This window comes from Populus euphratica, unplaced genomic scaffold, assembly GCF_000495115.2.
Source record: "Populus euphratica unplaced genomic scaffold, PopEup_1.0 scaffold14.1, whole genome shotgun sequence".
NCBI classification, from domain to species: Eukaryota; Viridiplantae; Streptophyta; class Magnoliopsida; order Malpighiales; family Salicaceae; genus Populus; species Populus euphratica.
Genome location: NW_011499876.1, coordinates 1,000,959 through 1,023,628, shown reverse-complemented (window position 1 = coordinate 1,023,628; position 22,670 = coordinate 1,000,959). Strand labels below are relative to the sequence as shown.

Sequence of the window (22,670 nt, the reverse complement as noted above, 5' to 3'; positions counted from 1 at the left end):
AACCATAAAAATTTAAAACTTGTTTGGTTGTGTGGTTGTTATTATTTTTTAAAATATTCTTTATTTAAAAATATATCAAAAATATATTTTTTTATTTTAAAAAAATTATTTTTAAAATCAGCTTTAAAATCATAAAAAATATTAATTGAAAATAAAAAAATTTAAAAATTTTAATTTTTTTTTAAAACACTTTTATAATCTAAAAATAAGCAAGCATCCTGCATGTAAAAGCGTGTTTCATAGCACGTCCAATCATCCGGCAAAATTTCCCAACACTCTACCCTTCCACCATCAACTGTTAGTAATTCAAGCACAATTATATTATCTTCTATCCAAATCATAATTGTATTAAATAGAACATTTTCATAATAACATACTGGATGCTATCATGTCAGGCTTAATTTATAAATGGTATAATAAACTAAATCTATTTAATAATTTCTTATTTCTGATGTTTAACCTGTTTTCCAGTAAAAAAACAATAAAAATAAAAATTGCAGCATAATATATATGATAGTATGCAAACGTATCAATACTTGAAAAGAAGAAGAAAAATCTAAGCATAGCCAAACTTCTTGCAAGCATAGTCGAACAAGGACTGCAAGTAACTCACAGATGATTCCTCTTCTGGCAACTTGAGAAAGCGAGCAACTTTTGCAAATCCAGCATGGTGCTGGTGCTGCCCTAGGAGAGAATCCTCCAGCTTGACTTGGAAGTTCATTTCCTGCTTGTGAAGTTTTGGTCTTGATAAAGTCCACTGCATTGCCCAGATGGCCAAAGGCCTCATGTAGCCTAGAGATCTATACTGGCCATTGGTGCTCCAACCTTCCGGAGTTTGAAAAGAATACCTGTAATTAACACAGCACCAACCTGTTACTCAGCATTCCATGGTTCATGGCTTCTTACATGCTTCCACAGTTATAAAATCCAGCCCGGCTCGGCAGGTCAAGCTAGGTACTGGCTGATCCAGGAGCCTGGTTTGGGCTCTTTTTTTATGTCATTTTGCTTTCTTAAAGATCATAGCTTTGATTGACTTGCTGACCCACAAGCCGACCAGTTGAATCCGCGATCTAAACCTTTGACCGGGTCGATGCTTGCTTGTCGGGCTGTTATCAGATTGAAAACATGAAGACAGAAGAAGAAGGAAAAGGTGAAGGTTTCCTACTTACCCAAGTCCTTGTTCAGCCCACGCAGCCTCATAGACTCCGCTTGCGGTATGAAAGGCCATATCCATCAAACCTTCCTGCATCATTGTTGCGGCAACTGCATAAGTGACCCCAGACCATATTTCTCTCGACTGCATATTTGACATGTCCACTGTTCCGTCAGGCAGCATCCCATTTACAGCACCTCGTTTCCCATCATGCACCTTCAGGAAGTTGTAATTATAAATCTTCTCTAATGCACTTCGTGCTTTGTCCTCGTCAACAATCGGCAAAAGTCCGCATGCTCGTGCATACCTACCACCACAATCGATTAGTAGCTAAACCTTTACCGTAAAAAGAATAATGCGTTTTCCCATAATTAGAAACCTACAGTTCTCAAGCCTGGATGGTTCATTGTCATGCAAGGAATCTACAGAAATATGAAGCAATTTCTTATCTACCGTTTGTGCTTTTGAAAGAACACATAGAGCTATTTCTACTGCTTTCAGAAGCGAGCAGGGGGGGCTGAGGTAGAACATCTAGTGGATAAGTTCATGGATCAAATAAATATAATGAAAACTAAGAATAAATCTTAACGCACTAAACAACTTTTTGATAAAAATAATCATAATTTTTAATTTAATCGTTTGATTAAATTGAAATAAATTTTATGAAACATTCTTCAAGCCTTGTTTTCAAAAGGGTCAGCTCTATGTCATTAGATGAGGTCATTTTATCCCTAAATTAGGCCCAAATGATGCTTTTTTTTTCATTTTCATTTTTGGGTTTTTTTTTCTTATTTTCATAGTTAATTATCGGTTTAGTTTTTTCCCTTTATAGACTAGATCGGTCAAGCTACCATATAATCAGTTGGTGTGCTTTGTTTTCAATCTATTTATGTAGTATTGAATTTCAAAATATATCCAAGTTTTCTCTATAGTTTAAGGCTAAAGCTACCTTAAAACTTGTAAAATCCCTAGTTCTATCTTTGCTATAAGCTTATCATATACTTTGGAAACTTAAACCAATCAAATCTATATTAATGATCTAAAGGAATTTGATCTCTAGCTACCATATAATCAGTTGGTGTGCTTTGTTTTCAATCTATTTATGTGGTATTGAATTTCAAAATATATCAAAGTTTTCTCTATAGTTTAAGGCTAACGCTACTTTAAAACTTATAAAATCCCTAATTCTATCTTTGCTATAGACTTATCATATACTTTGGAAACTTTAACCAATCAAATCTATATTAATGATCTTAAGGAATTTGATCTTCAAAAGGATTAAACAAGGCATGATTGCAGCATACCATTGTCCGGCCAACTGATCAGCTTGAATGGATGGGCTATTTCTACCATCGCTGTTGTCATAATTGAAGTAAGAACCATTCCATAACTTGTCATACACAACCTTTGCCCTCTGAAACCTAAACCAAAAATATTCTGCAGAATCCTTGTCTCCTACTTCCCATGCCAGGGCTGATGCAGCCTGTAAGGCCGCCACCCATAGCCCACCACAGTATGCACTAACTCCAGACACAGACCATGTATCATATGTCTGATCAGGAAAACCATCATTCTCAATCATCCCATCACCATCCTTATCAAACTGATCCATAAAAGCCATTGCAACATAAACTGATGGCCAAACAGCCTGTGCGAACTTCTTGTCTCCTGTGGCAACTACATCTCTGTAAACCTGGAGAACAAATTTTGGATTCAAGTCTTTCCAGCGATCAGTATTGTGAAGGTTATAGGCATTTACTTCAAACCATGGGTCATCAATCCCAATGTCATGAGGGACGGCTCCAAGAACCTTCCTGGTGACACACTGTCCATCTTGTAGAAGGTGCATCTTACTGGGATCATGCATCATAACTGCGGCTGCAAAGTCCCTTTGAATGCTGAGCTGAAGTTTGGGAAACAGCATAATTAATGCGAAGGATGCATAGAAGTGAACATCATAGGTGTTCCACATGGGATACTCGATCCCTTCTAGATAAAGGAATTGGCCGACATTTTCTTCTCCTTCTTGAAGCAAATTCGTTCCTAAAGCAGAATTGGTTGCTAAAGGAGTGTGGATTTGTTCAAGCACAGAAGTCATCCTTCCAAGAATGTCAACAGAAGTATCGCCCTGGTGGCCTAAATCAGAACCTGTCCTGTCGAGAGAGAACTTTTTTCCTCCAACTGTTGCTAAACTATGCAACGGAGGAGAGCCATCTGAAATAAACAAAATGTTACTAAACTATGTTTAAGACATTCATAAACATGAGTTGGGCTATGAGAGAAGAGGTTCCATCATCCACATACCTGTCCAAATTGTCCCCCCTGAATTAAGATAATAGAGCTCATTAAAGAGAGTGACAGGATACCTGCAAGGAATCTTCCAAGTAACTTCAGAATCTGGGTTTACATGAAATGAGAAAACCACACACTGAAGCTCACCATTCAGGAAGCCTCTTGTCTTCAAGAATTGGTCTCTGCCAGGCTTCTATCTGGGAGTCCCAATGGCCATGTCCTGTATTTTAAGGAAACAAGGAATTCAAATGAATTTATTAACTTCCCAGCGTAGGATTGTGGTTTCCTAACGTAAAATCAATCTCCGTACTTCCTATTCACAGTCTGGCTTTAAAATGTTTCTGTTCCGTGATTGCACTTTTTAAGGCAACCAGTGTCATCAAAGAGGACAGAAAAAGACTTTACCGAGAATAGCATCATGAGCAATATTTGCAGCAGCATCTCCATGAGTACCATAGAATTTTGTGTAACGCCTGTGGATGGCCGCATTTTAGCTCACCGATAATCTTTCAATTTGTAGTCCATTTCAGATAAAGCATTTGGCAACCTACCTGTGATAAGTCCTTCCACTCGCAAAGTTTACTTCAGGACAGTCCCATGCCAATGAAAAGTTAACTGTACACACAGAATCTGGTGGAACTGTTGACGTAGCTGCAATGGCTGCCCCAATAGATGATCCTGGTGCTGAAGGCACTGGCTTTCCAGATGAGTTGAGGTTGTCGAAGGATCCATGCTATTTAAACACAAATCAGTGGAAGTTTAGGTAGGTTTTGTTAGCAGAAGATGCAGACTGAAGCATTTGAGAACATTTTCACAAAACAAAAGGTACGAGTATGCCAACCTCTTTTACTTCATTCCACATCTCTTTTGCTGTAACACCTTGTGAATTTCCAGATATCACAAAGGAAGGGCATTTTGAGACACGGACACCGGGAGTCTCTTGTGCAGCGATTGCAAATGTCAATGGGGGAAGCTCTTTTGCTGTCCTGTATTGTAAACAAGACGAGTTCATTATAAGAAATTCTGACACATGCCATAAACTTACAAATCAATCCCACCAAATCCAGAAACAATATGCCTTTCCAAGGAAAGGAACTTACTTGTGATATAGAAGTACACAATGCACACCATCCTCCATCCTAGAAATCAATAATCTTGCCGATTAGCATTGATTACAACCATTACATGCACATCCAAATGCTTTATATAAATAGAAGCAAAAAAGAATAAGTCTTGTATTAGCAACTAGTGTTGGAAATTAGAGCAATACAATAACATTCGCGCGCACACACGCACAACGACTTACATTTTTGTTGAATTGAGGTGCTGGCCAGAAAATTCAGAAATCCCTCCAACAGAATTCTGAATCGGCACAAATCGACACAGAGGTGTAAGTTGCATGAGTTTCAGTTGCTTCTCAATTGTCAGACAGTTTTAAAGGATCTTGAGAAACATCTTTAGCACTCATTGCAGATGAAATAAACAAAGAAACCAGGAGAAACAACACAAAAGTATCAGTGCAGAGGTTAAAAAAATCAAAGTACTTACTGTCCATGTGAAAAGCAAGGTGACATTAGCAGCAGTCTTCCCAGAATTATAGAGCTGAAATAAACATTCCACTCTTAGTAACAGGGCAGACTGCACTTAATGTCCAAGAATCAAGTTTCCCGTTCCTACCGTGAAGGTAAAAACTGAGACAGGAAAGCTGCTCTCCTTGTAATTATGAGGAATAACAGGTGAAATTTGACGACAAACAACCCTGAGTTCTGGATCAGGTTCGCCTGAGCTTGAGGAGAAAGGCATCCAGATGTATGATAATATATCCAAAACAGAGTTCATAATAATCTGAGATGTATACATACTACTTGCAAATGTAGGTTACCCTCGTATACAGTCCAAGCCCTGGGGTATAAAGCATGATATGTGGAATTATCTCCCTTCAGATTCCATTCCCAAGATTCTATCCCTGAACCTGCAGGTTCTCTGAGTATGCGGACAACATCGGTGACTGTTTTTCCATTTCTTTGTCTATATTTCTATCAAAGTTCAAACTCAATCTTATCTGATTTTCAAGTTGAATTAGAAACAACATTCATGTATCAATTGTAAGCTAATCAGGCGATAATGCAATCACTTACTCAAGCATGTCTGGACTCCTTGAGCACAGTACGCTACAGTATTTTTTACCATTTGAGCGGGAAACAAAAATCTGCACGCAATAGCATTCAAATTAAGAAACCAAGTCACATGCAGGCAAGAAGTAGAGCTTTATGCGTTTTAGTCTGATATCACAGAAATAGTTGCGTGCAAGTCTTTAGTCTGGTATAGAGAAACACGAACATGACTGCTGTGTTCTGAGACAGCTAGCCATTATCAAACACAGGAAAACCCACCACTCCATCTTGTCTTACATGGACAAACTAGAAAGGCAAAACAAACATGTTCCCCCCTGCAGTTATTAGAACCGGCCCGGCCCGGCTTGTCGATCCAAGAAACCCGTGATCTAAACCGGCTGAATTTTAAGTTAAACCGAAAAAAGCATTGATCAAGTGAAACCCAGATCATCTTAAAAAGTTTTTAGTCATCTAGCCAAACATGGCCAGTAAAACTCCAAGGAAGTCTTTTTAAGAGAACAAAACAACACTATTTTATGTAAAGTGACTCAACGACCCGCAGATTAACCTGTTTACTCGGTGACCTAAGACCCTTTTCTGTGTCCATTTCTAGGCGAGGTCTGACAACCATGGCTTCTCCTTGTCCATGTTATGTCTGCCAACGGAATAGAATGATTTCCATTTAACCTCCCAAAGAGACGAAGTGCAAAAGAGATGCATTGGCAATTCTTTTTTCCAGGGATTCATGTTAAACTTACAGAAAATTGATTTGCTAAAACAGGTTTTTCTTCTACTCTGGGGAACAGTTGCCAACGCTGAAATTCACCTTTGTAACTCCTTCCAATGCTTCCTGAGCTGTACATTGTTGATTTTATTAAAAGAAAACAGGCATTAAAAGAGAATTCATTAAATGATCAATGAACTTTTACAACAACAATGAAACAGATGATGCATTGATTTCAGGTTGCATCTTCTGGTAAACTCCTGACAGCCACAGGCCAATATGACATCAGTACAGTTTACCATGAGTGCAAATTTACCTATGAACATCCTATGATATGTTTCCCATTACACAAGACTTCCACATCACATCGTTTTGATAAAAAAAAAAAAAAAAACAAACTCAGTTTGAAGTAAAACTCAGCCCGAGTTAGGTTATAGGTCCACCGATCACCAAGTTGACTTCCCAGGCCAAGCCTGGTTTTATACTTGTGTTCCTAGCTATACAATGAACAATGAACAATGAACAAACATAAATGTGAATTCTTTCTTGTGTTTTAGGAATTGGCACCTACCCAACACCACCTACTGGAATGCCATGAGAAGATGTAACATTGCGCTTTGCAAAAGGATCGATACAAATACCCTTCTGCAGAAGGTAAAAGCCAAGATTAGTCTGTTCTTTGTGGTTCCTCACCATAGATAACATATCAAGGTACAATGAGGCGATTGTGATAGAAGTTACTACCTTTTTTTTGGCATTTTCTCTGACATAACGCCATAGTCGAATACCTATAGGGGCCTGCAAAAACAAAGAAACCATCTCTTCATGGATATAGATACCAAGGACAAGGATTTCCCACCTAAAAAGTATTGATGATAGAGTAGTAACAGGTGATGTTATGAAGTCTCAGAAGTTTAGATTTTCACTTTGTATAAACAGCCTTTGGTGCACGTGTCATTTTTTTCTTCTTCTTTCTATGACGGGCAATTAAGAAAAAATGTCGGGATCAGTTTTGGTTTTGAAGGGGAGACGTTCTGAAAAATCTTGCAGTATCTTCTGCCTTATTCTCTCTTCCGTTTTTTCAGCCTCTTTTGCCTCGAGTTTTGCATAGTTTTTCGTCTATTTTTCCTTATGTTCTATGTTACTTTGTAAAGGGATATCAAGCTCAAATCTTCTACCAAAAATTCCAGAAAAGAACAAAAAAAAAAAAAAACAAAGCCATAAAGAGAGATGTCCATCACCACAACCCTTTTCTCTTCTCTCTTCCTCCATCTTCTGCAACCTTGTGCTTCTCCTTTACATGAAGTGGATTATGCCTCACTACCACAAGAACAAAAGAGAACCGTTCAGGTGTAGCCGACTCAACACTACCTTCAACTCAATTTTTCTTGAGTTAGCATATCTACAACTTTTCACCACTGCTTCACTTGCTAATGTTTCACGCCCAGTATTTCAAATATTTGTACAAATATTCACTCGATACCAGGGCCTTTCCATCACAGTGCTTTGGCATGGACATAATAGTACGTAACGTTAGGATCTGTAGGGCAGAAGGAACAACACTCACTTACCATACGAAGTATCTCTTGCCAAGTTAAAGTGAACTGTGAAAGGACAGTTTCACTGGTGTCTGATCTCCGCTGCCAGGTCAGTGGTGCAGGTTTGCCAGGATCAACCTTAATCTAGACATTCAAAAAGAAATCATATACAAGATTAGCATTGAAAGGTTTAAGTATCGAAGAACTCTACTTAGAAACTAAAGAAAAAGGGGAGAGACCAAGAAAGATGAGAAGCTACGGTGATCATGTGAACTGTCCTCCATGTTCATTGCATAATAGAAGTAAATTACATAATCGTATAAAGATATTATAATTCTAATGTCTTCGAGTAAGCATAATAAAAAAGATTATCCTGATAATTATCTATGTTGGCAAAACTTTATAATTGCTTTTTGATGAGTCTCAAAATACAAATTGTTTACGAAAAAAGTTATGTATTGAATAATTTGTTGATATTTTAATTTAAATAATTTAATCTATTATTCATTCATAGTTAATGTATTTGATAATTTAACATTGAAAGCCTAAAAAGTTAGTAAATAATAACAGATGATGTTGATAAAATAAGTTGACAATAATTATTGTAATAATAGATAGTATCTGGTAAGTTAAGTGATTGGTAACTAGTATTTACAAAAAATCTTATTTAATGAACGTGAGATTCTTTAGCAATAAAAGTTAGTAGCTTTGTAGAAGAAAAAAAGTACAATGATATTTTAGAGAGATAAACTTTAAAAATATACATTTTAAAAATATTAAAAATAAAAAGATTTTGAATTTTTAACTTAAAGGATTCATAGTGTATTTATAATTTATTAATATTGTTTTTTTGTAGAGAGGAGAGGTTGTGGTGTAATTTTATATTTATAACATTTTAAGTTATATTCTATTTAAAATAATACCTACGTGGGGTTCTAAAAAAATCTATAATAAGTGTTAAACTCGAGTCTATTACAAATAAAAAATGGATTCAGCCGCGTTATCTAGACTCAAGCATGTTGGAATTAGGATGCATTACCCAATCTGAGCATGTTTAAAGTGTATGTTAGTATTTATGGATTAATAGATCAAATCTAAATTAATTATTTTTTTTTAAATCAAAATTATATTATTTTATTTTTTAAAATGAGTTGATTATGGTTAAACCGAGTCAATCAAATCCTTAGGCAAGCAAACGATAATAAACTCAAATATAACTGCAGATGCGGAAGAAAATTTGTATAGGTTGTAAGAAATTCAACTAAAAACCTTGTTAAAGTCTAACAAACACAATACAAGCCTTCCAACCACGCAGAGACAATGTCTCAACTGGCTACAGCAAATGTACCTTATCCGCCGGAGAATTTGAAGGTTCTCCTTGTTCTTCATCGAAACCATTCATCGATATCTTTCTTTCCGTCATCTTTCCTGCAATAACTAGAAACTCAGTCCATATCAATTTAGATAAGCAAAATAAGATGCAGGAGTTTCTTTAGAAAAAAGAATAAGTGTTTTTATTGGTTAATATTATTTTATTATGCTTTTCTAATTTTATTTTTTTCTATTTGAAGAGAATGTTTTTCCTAATTTAGTAGGGTTTTTTCTATATAAAGTATTACAATAACCTTTTAATAAGTAAAAATATTCTGGAAAAATAAAATTGAATATTTTAAGAATTTTCATGATGTTTTTTTATTTTTTAAAAACTTTAACCTGTACGGAGCTTCTTTATTCTTTGCCTTCGGCCCTTAATAAGTAAGCACCAAATGACACACACACACACACACACACAGGGTGACCACCGACAATCATACCCAGCACTAGCAACCTCCATTGTGTACGTAATACTAGGTGCGTACACAAATGGCCGGATACAAATTAACATACATATACATCAATAATTAATGTGTTTACAAATCTTTGAGCACGTTTAAGAAAATAAACATGCCTTGATAGTGTATAAAGTTCTGAGAAAACTGGGTCTGATGCTAGCCAAACAGAGGCCATGTAAACATCAATTATTGATATGAACATGTCTGTTGTCTGTGAATTCTTGTAGTGAACTGCATGACAGACATATTCTAGTTGAAATCACAGCATAGATGCATACTTCACATGAATAAATGAAGCCTTGACCGAACACAGAGAGAAATACAAGGATTCATGAGCTAACTAGCAATATATATATATATATATATATATGCTTGTGAAACAGTACTTGGAAGATCTGGAACTGCATCAAGATAGAAGAAGAGGATGAAGAAAACTAACCTCAAGAAAGAGTAGTAAGATCATACAGATGGTCTCCTCAAGGCTAAAATGGGTTTGGAGAGGATAAGAATATTCGCGAGTAAGATGGAGATCTTGATATAACGTGCAGAGCTTGAATGAAGCCTTCGTTTGATAAGAAACCAGGTGCTCTTTTTTTTGTTTCCTTGTAATAATAATAATAATAATAATAGTTGTTGTCGTGTTCTGGTCCCACATTTTAATTTGATTACGAGGTTTCCTTATATTATTGTTGTTTTGTTTTTGTTTTTGTTTTTTTATCTAACCTTGTGGTTGTAATTTAAAGTTTATTTTATTTTAAAATATATTAAAATAATATTAATTTTATATTTTAAAAATTATTTTTAATATTAATATATTAAAATAATTTTAATGTTTTAAAAAAATGAATTTTAAATTTTAAAAAAATACGGCTTTAACCCTATTTTCAAATATTACCTTACAAAATAAACTCAAATTATTTTAAGGGTCTGTTTATTTTTCACCTACCTCTATATTTGGAGTGCAAAAAACATAGTTAGATATTTAGTAATACATCAAATTGCAGTTTTATACTGTGGGAGACATCTAAAAATATAGTTTTTATGAATTAGTTTATACATATTTTTTAACTGAATTTTATAAAATTTTATTTGTTTTTGTGTTTCAAAAATATTTTTTTAAATTTAAATTTTATTTTTTTTTTTTATTTTAAATTAATTATTTTTATATTTTCAGATATTTTGATACGTTGATATCAAAAATAATTTTTTAAAAATAAAAAAATTATTTTGATGTAATTCCAAGTAAAAAATACTTTTAAAAAACAACTATAACTAAAATTTTTTTTTGCTACATATAAATCTCAACAATAATTTTTATCAAACATATATCTAAATCTAACCAATCACATCTAATTATATTTTTTAAAATATTTATTTTTTTAATCTAACCAATCACATCTAATTATATTTTAAAAAAAAATTAATTATAACCATAAAAAATATTTTAAAAATAAAAAAATCTAAATCAGTACCTTTTCTGTAATAATAATAGTTGTTGTGTTCTGGTCCCACGTTTTTATTTGGTTTTGAGGTTTCATTAAATTATTACCTAATCTGATGAATTTCTAACATTTCATTTGGTTTTGTCGAGCCTGTCGAGGAGGAGTATTGATTAATAAGATTATAATTTAAAATATTTTTTATTTACAAATATATTAATATTTATTAAAAATTATTTTTTATATTAATATATTAAAACCATGTAAAAATACTACATTACAAAATAAACTGTTATAGAGATAAAACATATATATTTTCATATACTCTATGTTTTAAAATATAAGAATTCATCATAAAATTATTTTAAAAATATATTTATTTTATATTTATATTTTTTTCTTTTTAATCAAATGTTTTTTTATTTTCTTTTGTATTTTCCATTTATATTCTGAAACATTATTTAAATTAACTATAGGTTGATTTGGTGGTAAACTTATTTGTTTTCTATTTTAAATTTTCAAGTTTGAAACTTAGAATATAGAAATATATTTTTTCTAATGTTTGGAGGTATATTAGAGAAACTTAAATCATATTAACTCACAAATTAATTTGAGAATATTTTATTATTATTATTATTATTATTATTAACTCACAAATTGAGATTTGTTCGAGATTCCACAATTTTATTTTCGAAATTAATCAAGATCTGTATTAAATGTCATGTAAACTCTATATATAAACATTATTTTTGGAGCCTGTTTAGGGAGGGCACAATGGAAATGAAACGTACGGACTAAATTGCAAAACAAAACAGGCAATTAAATAAATAAATGATGAATAATTAAATACAAATCGAAAAGCACTAAATTAGCATCTTCGTTTCCTGTTTCTTTCTCAATCAAGTAGTTGACAATTTAATTCTTTTTTGGCTTTATATGAGTGTGTCTATATATATATATATAATTTATTCTTTTTTTTTAATTTTTCAAAATTAATTATTAATTAATCACCATCTATATTTTGTAGTATGTGCAACAAAAATGATATTTATATCTTTAATTAGAAGGACGGCATAAAATCTTATAAGCAGTGATAAATCATACCAAAAAATCACGTAATTAAAAAATATCTCCAAATGCCAGAATATATAAATATTCATCACCAATTAAAAGTATATATTAATTATTTACCATCAATATCATATAGAATGTATATAATTTTAGATGCCTACAGGATAAAAATAAAATAAAATTATTGTGATTAGTATTTTTTTAAAAGGATATTTAGTAATTTATCACCATTCTCTTAGTTATAGCTTGTAAATGAACATTATAATATAGAAATAATTCCCTTATATTCATCTTATGATAAAGTAATTATATATAGTATAGTCTAGACGGTAGCATGCATGGTTGTCACACTACCAAATTAAGAGCTTCTTCTAGCTCAAGTGGTTGTAGCTTATTCTTTTTTTTAGATTAACGTGGGTGTCCGCGCCAACTTGCGCGCACCATGATTAATTCCACCGGCCCTGAAGTTAACGACCATGTAAGCCTCCAGTGGCTATCATATGAGTAATTAAGGACTCGAACCTGAGACCACAGAGGGAGCAAACTCCTTGATCCCAAGTCCTTACCACTTGGTCACCACCTAGATGGTTAGCTTATTCTTAATACTCAATGAGAATGCTAAGCCTATCTACACCTTGTGCAAGAGTAGATCAAAGTAAGTCCTTAATCTTTTATAAAATGATCAGATTAATCCTTTATTAGCACTAACATGACCTTGCAAGTTGATTTGGTTGTAATTTAAATTTAAATAATTGAATTGATTAACTCGATTAAAAACTCGGCTTATCCAATTAAAATCTAATTAATACAAAAGTTAACATTGATAATAATAATAATAATAATAATAATAATAATAATAATAGCAGCTTATCAAGACCAAATTAATAAAGAACCTGGGTATTTACATTAATATTTGTGGAATTAGCTCAAGTTGTGGGGGAATGGGCCGGCCTGATCTTATATAATTAAGTTAATATTGTTCTTCCAAAATAAAAAAGTTGTCAATCTGTCTTAATTCTAGTAATATTTTATGACCAAACCACCAAAATCAATTATGTGATATGCATGTAATTATTATCATATAGAAAATAACCTTGAAGGTAGGAAGAAAATTAGCCCAACTTGTACTTCTGGAAGTATGTTTGTGTGTTTGGTATTATAATATGAAATATTTTTTTAAAGTAATTTTTATTTAAAAATATATTAAAATAATATTCTTTTTATTTTTATATATGAGAACATCGAATTTATTAAAAAAACATTAAAAAATATTAATATAATATTTTTAAATAAAATATATTTAAAAGCGAAAATTATCTCACTACTAGACAATCAAGTCTAGTTATTCTTTGATTTTATTCAGAACTTTTATTCAATTATTTGAGTGTCTAATTTTATTTTATTTTTCTATTTAGTTTCGGCCGACAATTGACTTTGCAATTGCTGAAGTAGTTGAGTTCAACTACCACGTGAGGTCTCTAACTTGTACGTGACAAAAAATGATCTCACCGGAATATATATATATTATAAAAAGAATAGGTGTTATAAATTGAAAAAAAAAAGGTCAAAAAACAAATCAACAAATTAAAACAATAAAAATTCAAATATGAAAACTTGAATAGGAGGGAAAACTTAAATATATAAAAAAATTGGAAACTTAAATTGATTTTCATTTAATACGGTTTGACCAAAAAATTATCATCAGAATGTAATTATTCTTCAATTTAATTATATTATTAGATACTTTAAAAAAATAGAAATGCTCTCATTTGAAAAACCCAAACCCCATCTAATTTATTCCATAGACATAAATTTGAAAAAAACTAACATATCATATTATGTTAATTCATTTTTTTTCATAATGATCTCTTAAAAATAAATGAGATTATATTTAAATTTCTTCCTAATATTCAATAATCAATCAATTCATTATTCTAATATACAAAAACTTAAGTGAAAAAGGATGGATAATTATTTTTTGTTTTTTCTTAGTTCTCCTTTACAAAGAAATAAATAAAATTTTGGGTGATAATTCATCATCTTTGGATTCCACTAATTGTTGAGTTTAGATATATGAAGGTTTGGTGAATTGCCAAACCCATTATTTTTTTGGCTCAACTAAACATTGAACCCTCATGCTATAGGTTTCATGAACCACCTTCACTAATTATTGAGCTTAGATATATGCAGGTTTAATGAATTGCCAAACCCATTATTTTTTTAGCTCAACTAAACATTGAGCCCTCATGCTATAGGTTTCATGAACCACCAAATTCGTCACTTTCAAGTTCAACCAAGCGCTGAGTCTAAACTTTTATAGGTTTGGTGAACACAAACCCATCATCCCTGGACTCAACTAAGCTTCGAGCTCAACGATGCATAGGTTTAACGAACCATCAGACCCACCATCTTTGAGCCAAAACCAAGTGATGTGTCCAAGTATATGTGGGTCTGGCAGTTCATCTTCGAGCTTAGCAAGATACTGAACCCTGACTTGCATAGGTCTGGCGAACCGTCAAACTTACAGTTAGAGATATTTTCTTTAATAAGTTAAGGATATTTTATCCTAATAATACATAAACATTTGGCTGATATGTGAATATTTTTTCCTTTTCATGAAAAGAAAGACCTTAGAAGTTATAAAAGGGACCAATGTAACCTCCACGAGGCAGGTTCGACTTTTCTATACTATGAATAACATATATATATATTTCTATGGCTTTCTTCAAAAAGTGTACTATTTTTTCTCTCATATAATATTGACTTAATCATCGAAGAGTCTCAAACTCTAAAGAATGGATCTTTTGCAGGTATTAAGCATAATTCATCGATCATTTTACCAAGAAAAAATAAACCAGATTGTCAAAATCAATAGATTAATAATCTTATCACAAGCATTGGCTTAGTCTTAAAACTCATAGGATAAAATTGAACTTCATCAAAAATTTATGTCAAAAGCAAAATGTAATAGAATGGTATGTATATCTTTTTAGGGTTAAGCAAGTTCCCATACAAAGTATTCTCAACCCAGATAATAGTCATGTTCTTGTTCGTAGCAAAGTACAAGCATTTAGGCATTGTCCCTAACTGCCTGCTAAAAATTCCATTCAAATTAAGTCTTGTAACTCTTCATCCTTCAATAGTTAACATTTCTTCACTAATAACAACATTAACTAACAGTATCTTAAATTACCTACCTTGTTTATGATCGGTATCTTTTGACAAACTAGGGAGTTCATTCCTCACATAAAAGACTAAGGTTAAACCATTCATTAAAAGAAAACGATTAGGGCGAACCTAACTTGGCATGGGCTCGAACAAATTTTGAGCCCATGTGCCAGGTCATGCCTCAGGATGACCTAACTTGACATAAACTTGGACAAACGTTGAGCCCATGTGTTAAGAGGGCATGCCCCAAGATAGACCCAACTTGACATAGGCTCAACCAAGTGTTGAGCCTAAATGTCAAGGGGATGTGCCCCTAAGCTGACTCAACTTGGCATAAGCTTGGCCAACTACCAAAGGGACCTACCTTAGAGTTGACCTAACTTGGCATGGGCTCAACCAAGTGCTAAAAAGACCTGTTCCTAGGTGAAACCAACTTGGTATAAGCTTGGCCAAGCACAGAATCCAAGTGCTAAGGAGATGTACCCAGGGCGGACCTACTTAGGATTTGCTCCACCAAGCCCTAGGCCCAGGTGCTAAAGGAACCTGCCCCTAGGCAGACCCAATTTGACATGGGCTTGGCCAAGTGTTAAACCTAGGTGCTAAAAGGACTTGTCTCATGCCAGACTCATCTTAGCATGGGTTTGGTCAAGTGTCAAACTTAGATGCCAAGGAAGGCCCTTAATAGACATCAGCTAGCAAAAATATATTCTCATCTTCAGAGATCTTTAAGTGATGAGAAGGAATCCTAATATCTTTTTTTTATAGACCATTATGGAAGTTAATGTCATAGATATTTGTCTCTTTTGTTAATGATAATGGTAAGAATATTTATACGCCATTAATTAGCTATGTCAGGGATATATAATTCTCATTAATATTACGATGGAAATAAATGTCTTTACCCTCCTAAGATAGAGGGCTTACTAGAGTTGACGGATATAAATATCTTTCGAACCATTTAGGTAAAGGGTTCAAAATAGATAAAAACTTTTGAATGCTAGAATATTTATTACTTCAAAACAATAACAAACACTTTGGTTCTTGAAACTTAATGCTTCTCATTGTAGTTATTTCTTTTTTTTCTCTTAAAAGTTATTGATTTTGCCGTCATAAAGTCCTCAAATCTTCTAAAAAAGAGATTTTTTATAAGTACCAGAAGGCACTCGTCATGGGATAATTTCTATAAAAGTGATGGAGAATAGAAATTTTTTAAAAAACCTAATTCCACGCATATTGGATTTGAAACATCATCATCTTTGTTTGCGATATGACACTAAACATACTTGGTTTTGAAGTTTTTTCTCTGACCTTTGAATCTTGTTAGAGCTTCCCAAAACATTGTCATTTCTCTTCTTTTTTTTCTCTTAAAAGTTATTGATTTTGCCGTCATAAAGTCCTCAAATCTTCTAAAAAAAAGATTTTTTATAAGTACCAGAAGGCACTCGTCATGGGATAATTTCTATAAAGGTGATGGAGAATAGAAATTTTTTAACAATAAACTTTGATTGACTTATAATCCAATTACCAAAGAACCTAATTCCACACATATTGGATTTGAAGCATCATCATCTTTGTTTGCAATGTGACACTAAACATACTTGGTTTTGAAGTTTTTTCTCTGACCTTTGAATCTTGTTGGAGCTTCCCAAAACATTGTCATTTCTCTTTCTTTTTTTATTTCATTCTTTATTGATTTTACAAGTTTATTAGACCTTCATCTCCATCACCTGCCCTACTTTTCCTTTTTAGAATTACATGCGTAGTTAAACAAAGGGGTGGGGGTGACACATTTTGCTAACAAATATTCATTTCCATTTACTTATATGTTATTTTGCTTTTTTTTCCTCTTAACTTATCAATTTTATTCATCATTATGTGGTCAAGGTTTAACCTGGTTCAAAATCCATGTTGCAGGTTTATTAAGTCAATTTCAAAATAACATTTATTTGGTTTTTTTAATTATAAATAACCTAATTTAGATAACCAGTTTAACAAATTAACTTAAATAATTAATTTTCAAATGTGGATATAAGTTATGCGGATACAAGTTAAGGATCATTCTCCCCGGCCCTACTCGACCTATTTCAAAGATAATCTTATTTCTTTCAATGTGATGTGTATATTTTTATACTATGTATCATGCAGGGTTATTATAGGTTTATGCATGGATTTAAAGTTTAGACTATATTTTGTGGTTTTATGAATCATTAACGAGTATAGCTTGTTCTATAGGTACTCGCCGAGTGGAGAAATACATCCACCAGACATGATCTCCAACAGGATCCAAGGGGAGCGATGGTTTTAGATATTCTGGGCTGCAAAAAGTTCTTCCTCTAAATGATCCAGCTTAGACATTGTTGTTTACGGTTTATTAATACAAGAGAAAGCACCTTGCCTTAACTGAAGAGGCTATTTAGAAAGACGCCAATAAAAATCAACATTAAAAATGTTACAAAAAGAAGAGAAGCAGATCTTGGAATCACTGACCCAAAAACCAGGATAATCTAACACTAGAAAACAAACCAATAATAAAAATCCTTTTGGAAACTAACCCTTTACAATCAGTTTTTCTTAATCACAAAATTGATATTCACTGCGCGAACTCACTTCCTCGCCCAGTTTTCAGGTCCAAAAGCGGGCGCATAGGCCAGCCGAGCGGTGGAGGTGAGCCTGGTGGAGTGGCATCTCGACTTGGTGAAAAAAGGCTCAGTTCCACAAATGGCCCTGAAGAAGTGCCATCTCTTTGGTAAGTCCGGAAAGAAATTGATCCACGCTTGGTTGAGGCGTCAGAGTTTCTGCCTGGGCTCATACCACTTTCTTCAAGATTGCTTTGGTTTGCAACCAGGGAAATGGTTTCATCGGCAGCATGTCTTCTAGCCTCCAAGTCTCGAAGATCTCCCAGCGCTAAAGAATCAGCAACTGGATAGTAAACAAGCATGCAGATACACACCCCAGCACAGCATGAAAGGGCAAGAAAGGCTGAGAAAGCAAGAGCTTCAAATAGAAAATGCTCTGGTTTAGATAAAACAGATAGTCCAAGTAAAAGAACCCTCAATGGAAGGAAACTTGAAACTGAGAATATTAACGTGTATACTCTCTTTTGCAAACCCTTATTGATGACCAATTTCAAAATCCGCCTTCCAAGCCAAAACAGGTAGACAGTTAGTGCAGAAGCAAAAACCCCAAGAAGGATTGTATTCAATAAAGGGTAAGTGCAAAAGGTAGCATTTTGCATCCCATGAGCAGCAGTGATTGTAAAATAATGAGGCAACCTTTTCAATCTACTCCGTAATTGCGGCCCAATTAGAATAATAACAAGCTGAAGGAAAAACACTGGAAGGCAATAAAGGAGGACACATAATGCGGTTTTCCCATTCCACCCGTGACAAAGAGCTCCCGATCCCATCTTCTGTAAGGGCGCCCGAAGAAGAAATATGATGGTGAGTAACAAGCAAGGTTCTGCAAAACCCAAATTCGAGACAATGTAGCATTTGCAGACAGTTTCCTGCCATTTGTAGTCAAGGACATCCAACACTCTACCCTTGTGTCTCAACAAACTTAACCGTAAAATTTCACCAACACCCCACCAGATTGCAAACAAGATGATATTTATTCGGATGATCCAGGGACCGCTAAAATAGCTGAGTTGAGAAAAGCCCTGACTACGAACACGAGAGCGGAAGTAAAACGAGTAAGCAATGCACACCAGACCAAAAAGACTCAAAATAACGACTAGACAAATTGTCACCACACCCAATGCATCGGCAGCAGCACTCGTCAGGGGCATTACCCGAAGCACAAATTCCACGCATGCTCTCTGCCAGCATGGACACAAAGAATCCTCCTCTGGTCGTGCATGCACTTCCTTCCGAGGATTAATTTTGATTTGGAAATTTCCACAAAAAATACTGGAATCAGGTTGTTGAAAACTGAACCAACCAGTCACCCAGAGCAATCAACCCTCACTCTGCACGTAGTAATGATGACAAACCCATGTGTGATGCCAGACATCAATCAATCCAAACCCAACACAACATATCACTGCTTTCTGTCTGGCTCAAGTTTTCCAGCCCAATCACCTGTAGCATAAAAATTAAAAATACTCAAAAAGGTGCCAAAATTTATATCATGCTTGTCATTTACATATCAACACCCAAATCCTGCAAGTACCAGGCTCAGAAGAGCTTTATTAAGTAAAGAACCATTTGCAATGATTACACGACTGAAACGAATCTTTTAACAAGAAACTACAAACAGATAAGTTCATGTTTGAGAGTTACCACGTAAGGCAAAGGAGTCAGATTGCCAGAAAAACAAGGCTGCTTATCAACCAATAGCATATTTGACGCGTTGCAATCAGTATATCTTGCCCAAATTTTAACCACATTTTACAAGGACTCAAACAAAATCACATATATCATACATTCCATGGCATTCACGACGAAATAAGTACATTCATCCAAATTCAGCGTCGCATATTATATCAGTTACACATCTGTAAATCAACATCAGAATTCCTAGAAAAAAGAAGACAACTAAAGCCCATAATGGAGCATTAAATAACTACGAAACCATTAAAAGCAATAACATCATTGCCAGCAAAGAACAACATTGGCATATAGTAATTAACTAATAATTAACCACAAGAAACCCTGTTATCATCATGCTGCATCACAAACAACACACTACACGGGCCGTTATAGACTTCTTCCATATGGTTATTAGAAAAAATCATTCCAAGTGCATGCTTAATTCCTCTTTACCAAATTTAAATCTCAACGTTTCACATTATTTAGATCTTATTAAATTCCGAGGGGAAAAATATTAACCTTGGTAAAATTTTATGCTTTCTCCAAGTTCAACCGTTTAAGAAAAATATCAAAATTTTCATTTTCTTCACTTTCCCAGCAACCAAACATATAAAATAAATGATTTTAAAAAAATAAAAAAAAATTATCCTTATCCTCATAACATCTCCGAATCACCATGCACTGAAAAAACCGCAAAAAAAAAAACACGAAAACCATAACCGCAACAAAAAAAATCATCGTAAAGGAAGATGCAAGACTCCAAGCAGACAAAAAAGATAGCCAAAATGAGAAAAAATCAGATCAATCGAAAGCTTACAAAGCAGAGAAGCTTGATCTGCTAAAGAGAAATGGGGATTCCAACAACAACGAAGCACGATAAAAAAAAACCCTAACTTGAAAGACCAAGGTAGCGAGAGAAAGGTAGCGGGGGAGGGAGAGAGGGGGAGAGAGAGAGGGAGGGAGAGAAGGAGAGACCGTGTAGTTAAGTGGGACTTCGTTGGAGACAGCCTGTCTCCAGCTGTGTAATCCGAACCTACAGGTTCGAATTTCAGACTTTTGCTTCGTCGCTTATCCCTTAGCTACGTGGGTCTGCCTTGACGGCGAGCTGTCTTATTTCTTTCCTTTTCTCTTTTTATTTATTTAAATAAGGCTAACAAATAAAAGACCGTGCGGTTGGTTGTCTGGTTAAGGAAATCCAAAACGAGGATTAGAGTAACTCACCCAGTTTGGTTCCTGCGAAGCTTGTTTGATTGTCCAAACGAATCTGAACTTGATTTCACGGCAAGCTGCCTCGAGAATATCTTTACTATTAAATAAATAAATAATAATAAAGGTTGAGGTTTTTGTTCGATTGATGAGAATTAAATAAATAAAAAATATTTTTTTTGAAGATTTTGAAGAAAATATATATGCAAAGAATTATTCAAAAATAATTTTTATTTAATTTAAAAATTGAGGAAATGTATGTTAATTTTTTTGTTGATTTGATGAAAATGTTAGGTTTGATTTTATACTAGAGGGAGAAGACTATTATGATAAGTACAAGAAGTGAGATTTTTTAAAATTAATATTTGGCAAAAAAGGATAATTGCAAAAGGATGTTCTAAATCTATGGATTTTTTTTACTAGTGGATTTGAAGGCAAACTTATAATATATATATATATATATATATATATAATATTTTTTAAAATATTTAAATATTAGTTTTTGGAAATTTTCATTCAAATAGATATGCATTCCACGTATCAAAGAAAGAGATGGAAACAAAAGGATCCACAATATTTAATAAAGCTCTTTATTTATCATCTACGACCAATATGTTTTAATATGTGATTTGTATTGATTTTCTTATAGTGTTATTCTCATTCCATGTATTACTATATTAATCACATTTCTTAATTTATTTTTATTTCTTAGATAGAACGAAATACCACTAGTTAAATTTTTCACAAATGATGATGTTGAATGTGGGTATTATATTTATATCTATAAAATATGTGTAGAAATAAAAAAATAATTAGTATATTCAAAATTTATCTTTTTTAGCATTTTCTATTACGAAATTTAATTTCTTCCTAGAGATTTTGGTCATCCTATATTTTTTCTTGTTCAAGATTCTTTTTATGTTTCTAAACAATATCCACATATAAAATATTTATTTTAAATCCATAATAGAGTAATTGAATCTTTTTAAAACTTTATTTTTTATATATTTCATTTTAATTTTAATTTTAATAACTACAAAGTAATATTTCAATAAAATTTAATTTTATCAAGCTAACGATGTGAACCTGAAAAACTAAACTTTAGGATACACAATCAAGAATTAGAATACTCATTAAAAAAGCTAAATTAAATAAGAAAACCTAGACCCAATAATTCATTGGACCAAGAATCGAAGATATATAATTAGAACTCAATGGAGACAACATATTTGATAAACGATTTTATCTGAAAATACCAATCATGCTAGTGTTTTATATAATTTTATCTGAAAATATTTTTTATTTCATTAATTTTATTGAAATGATGGGTCTACATCTATTATCGCTATATTCAATTTTTAAAAAAAAGAAATTGACAATTACTTTCATAGAAAATATATTCATATGTAAGTTTAAAAAAATCATAAATTATTTAATATAAATAAAATATGCTTTAAATATTTTCCTAGTAAACTCTTTATTGCTATTTTTATCTAAAAAAATGCAACAATAGAGTTTAACCAAACACTATTTAGCTTGCTTTAAATATTTATAAATATAATAAAATAACTGGTTACTAAACATTGATTTGATTTCGCAACATAACATCAAGCAACATATTGTAACTCAACATTAATAATACCAAATAACCATAAATATAAAAATTATTTAATCTTTTTATTTTTTATTTTTCTCTTTATATAAATTTTTTTTTTCATAAGATAACAATTTTAATAGTGAAATGTGCCCTGCTTTATTTTTATGACATCTTCTTCTTCTTCTTTACAAAAGATAGATATGATTTCATTAATAAAAATCAAATT

General features: G+C 32.8%; 2 protein-coding genes across 6 annotated transcripts; both read right to left on the bottom strand.

Annotated features, from left to right (window-relative positions):
* Positions 1–391: 391 nt before the first annotated feature.
* On the bottom strand, positions 392–10,254 carry LOC105128420 (non-lysosomal glucosylceramidase-like). 5 transcript variants are annotated; one of them, XM_011030077.1, is made up of 20 exons: positions 10,093–10,254; positions 9,170–9,258; positions 7,855–7,965; positions 7,028–7,081; positions 6,855–6,928; positions 6,318–6,414; positions 5,584–5,654; positions 5,328–5,428; positions 5,123–5,226; positions 4,994–5,047; positions 4,752–4,807; positions 4,546–4,584; positions 4,287–4,431; positions 3,997–4,178; positions 3,851–3,918; positions 3,593–3,665; positions 3,458–3,519; positions 2,458–3,367; positions 1,170–1,460; positions 392–848 (listed from the first exon to the last, which is right to left on the bottom strand). In XM_011030077.1, exons 2-20 carry the CDS (start codon positions 9,242–9,244, stop codon positions 557–559), a joined length of 2,859 nt encoding a protein of 952 aa, XP_011028379.1. In that variant the 5' UTR covers positions 9,245–9,258; positions 10,093–10,254; the 3' UTR covers positions 392–556. The 5 variants fall into 5 exon arrangements, with proteins under 5 accessions (XP_011028379.1, XP_011028378.1, XP_011028381.1 ...); XM_011030076.1 differs by having other exon boundaries at positions 9,170–9,249; XM_011030079.1 differs by having other exon boundaries at positions 7,855–7,959; positions 9,170–9,249.
* Positions 10,255–17,727: 7,473 nt separating this feature from the next.
* LOC105128419 (uncharacterized) lies at positions 17,728–20,602 on the bottom strand. The gene is made up of 2 exons (XM_011030075.1): positions 20,459–20,602; positions 17,728–19,410 (listed from the first exon to the last, which is right to left on the bottom strand). The coding sequence occupies exon 2, from the start codon at positions 19,116–19,118 to the stop codon at positions 17,922–17,924; it is 1,197 nt and encodes a 398-aa protein (XP_011028377.1). The 5' UTR covers positions 19,119–19,410; positions 20,459–20,602; the 3' UTR covers positions 17,728–17,921.
* Between the last annotated feature and the right edge of the window lie 2,068 nt (positions 20,603–22,670).

Coding starts and splice junctions, on each gene's coding strand:
- LOC105128420 (XM_011030077.1), bottom strand. CDS start 9,244: ATGACGGAAAGAAAGATATCGATGAATGGTTTCGATGAAGAACAAGGA. Junction 5,048..5,122: donor TCTCAGTTTTTACCTTCACG/GTAGGAACGGGA, acceptor TGTTTATTTCAG/CTCTATAATTCTGGGAAGAC. Junction 3,919..3,996: donor AGTGGAAGGACTTATCACAG/GTAGGTTGCCAA, acceptor GGCCATCCACAG/GCGTTACACAAAATTCTATG.
- LOC105128419 (XM_011030075.1), bottom strand. CDS start 19,118: ATGCCCCTGACGAGTGCTGCTGCCGATGCATTGGGTGTGGTGACAATT.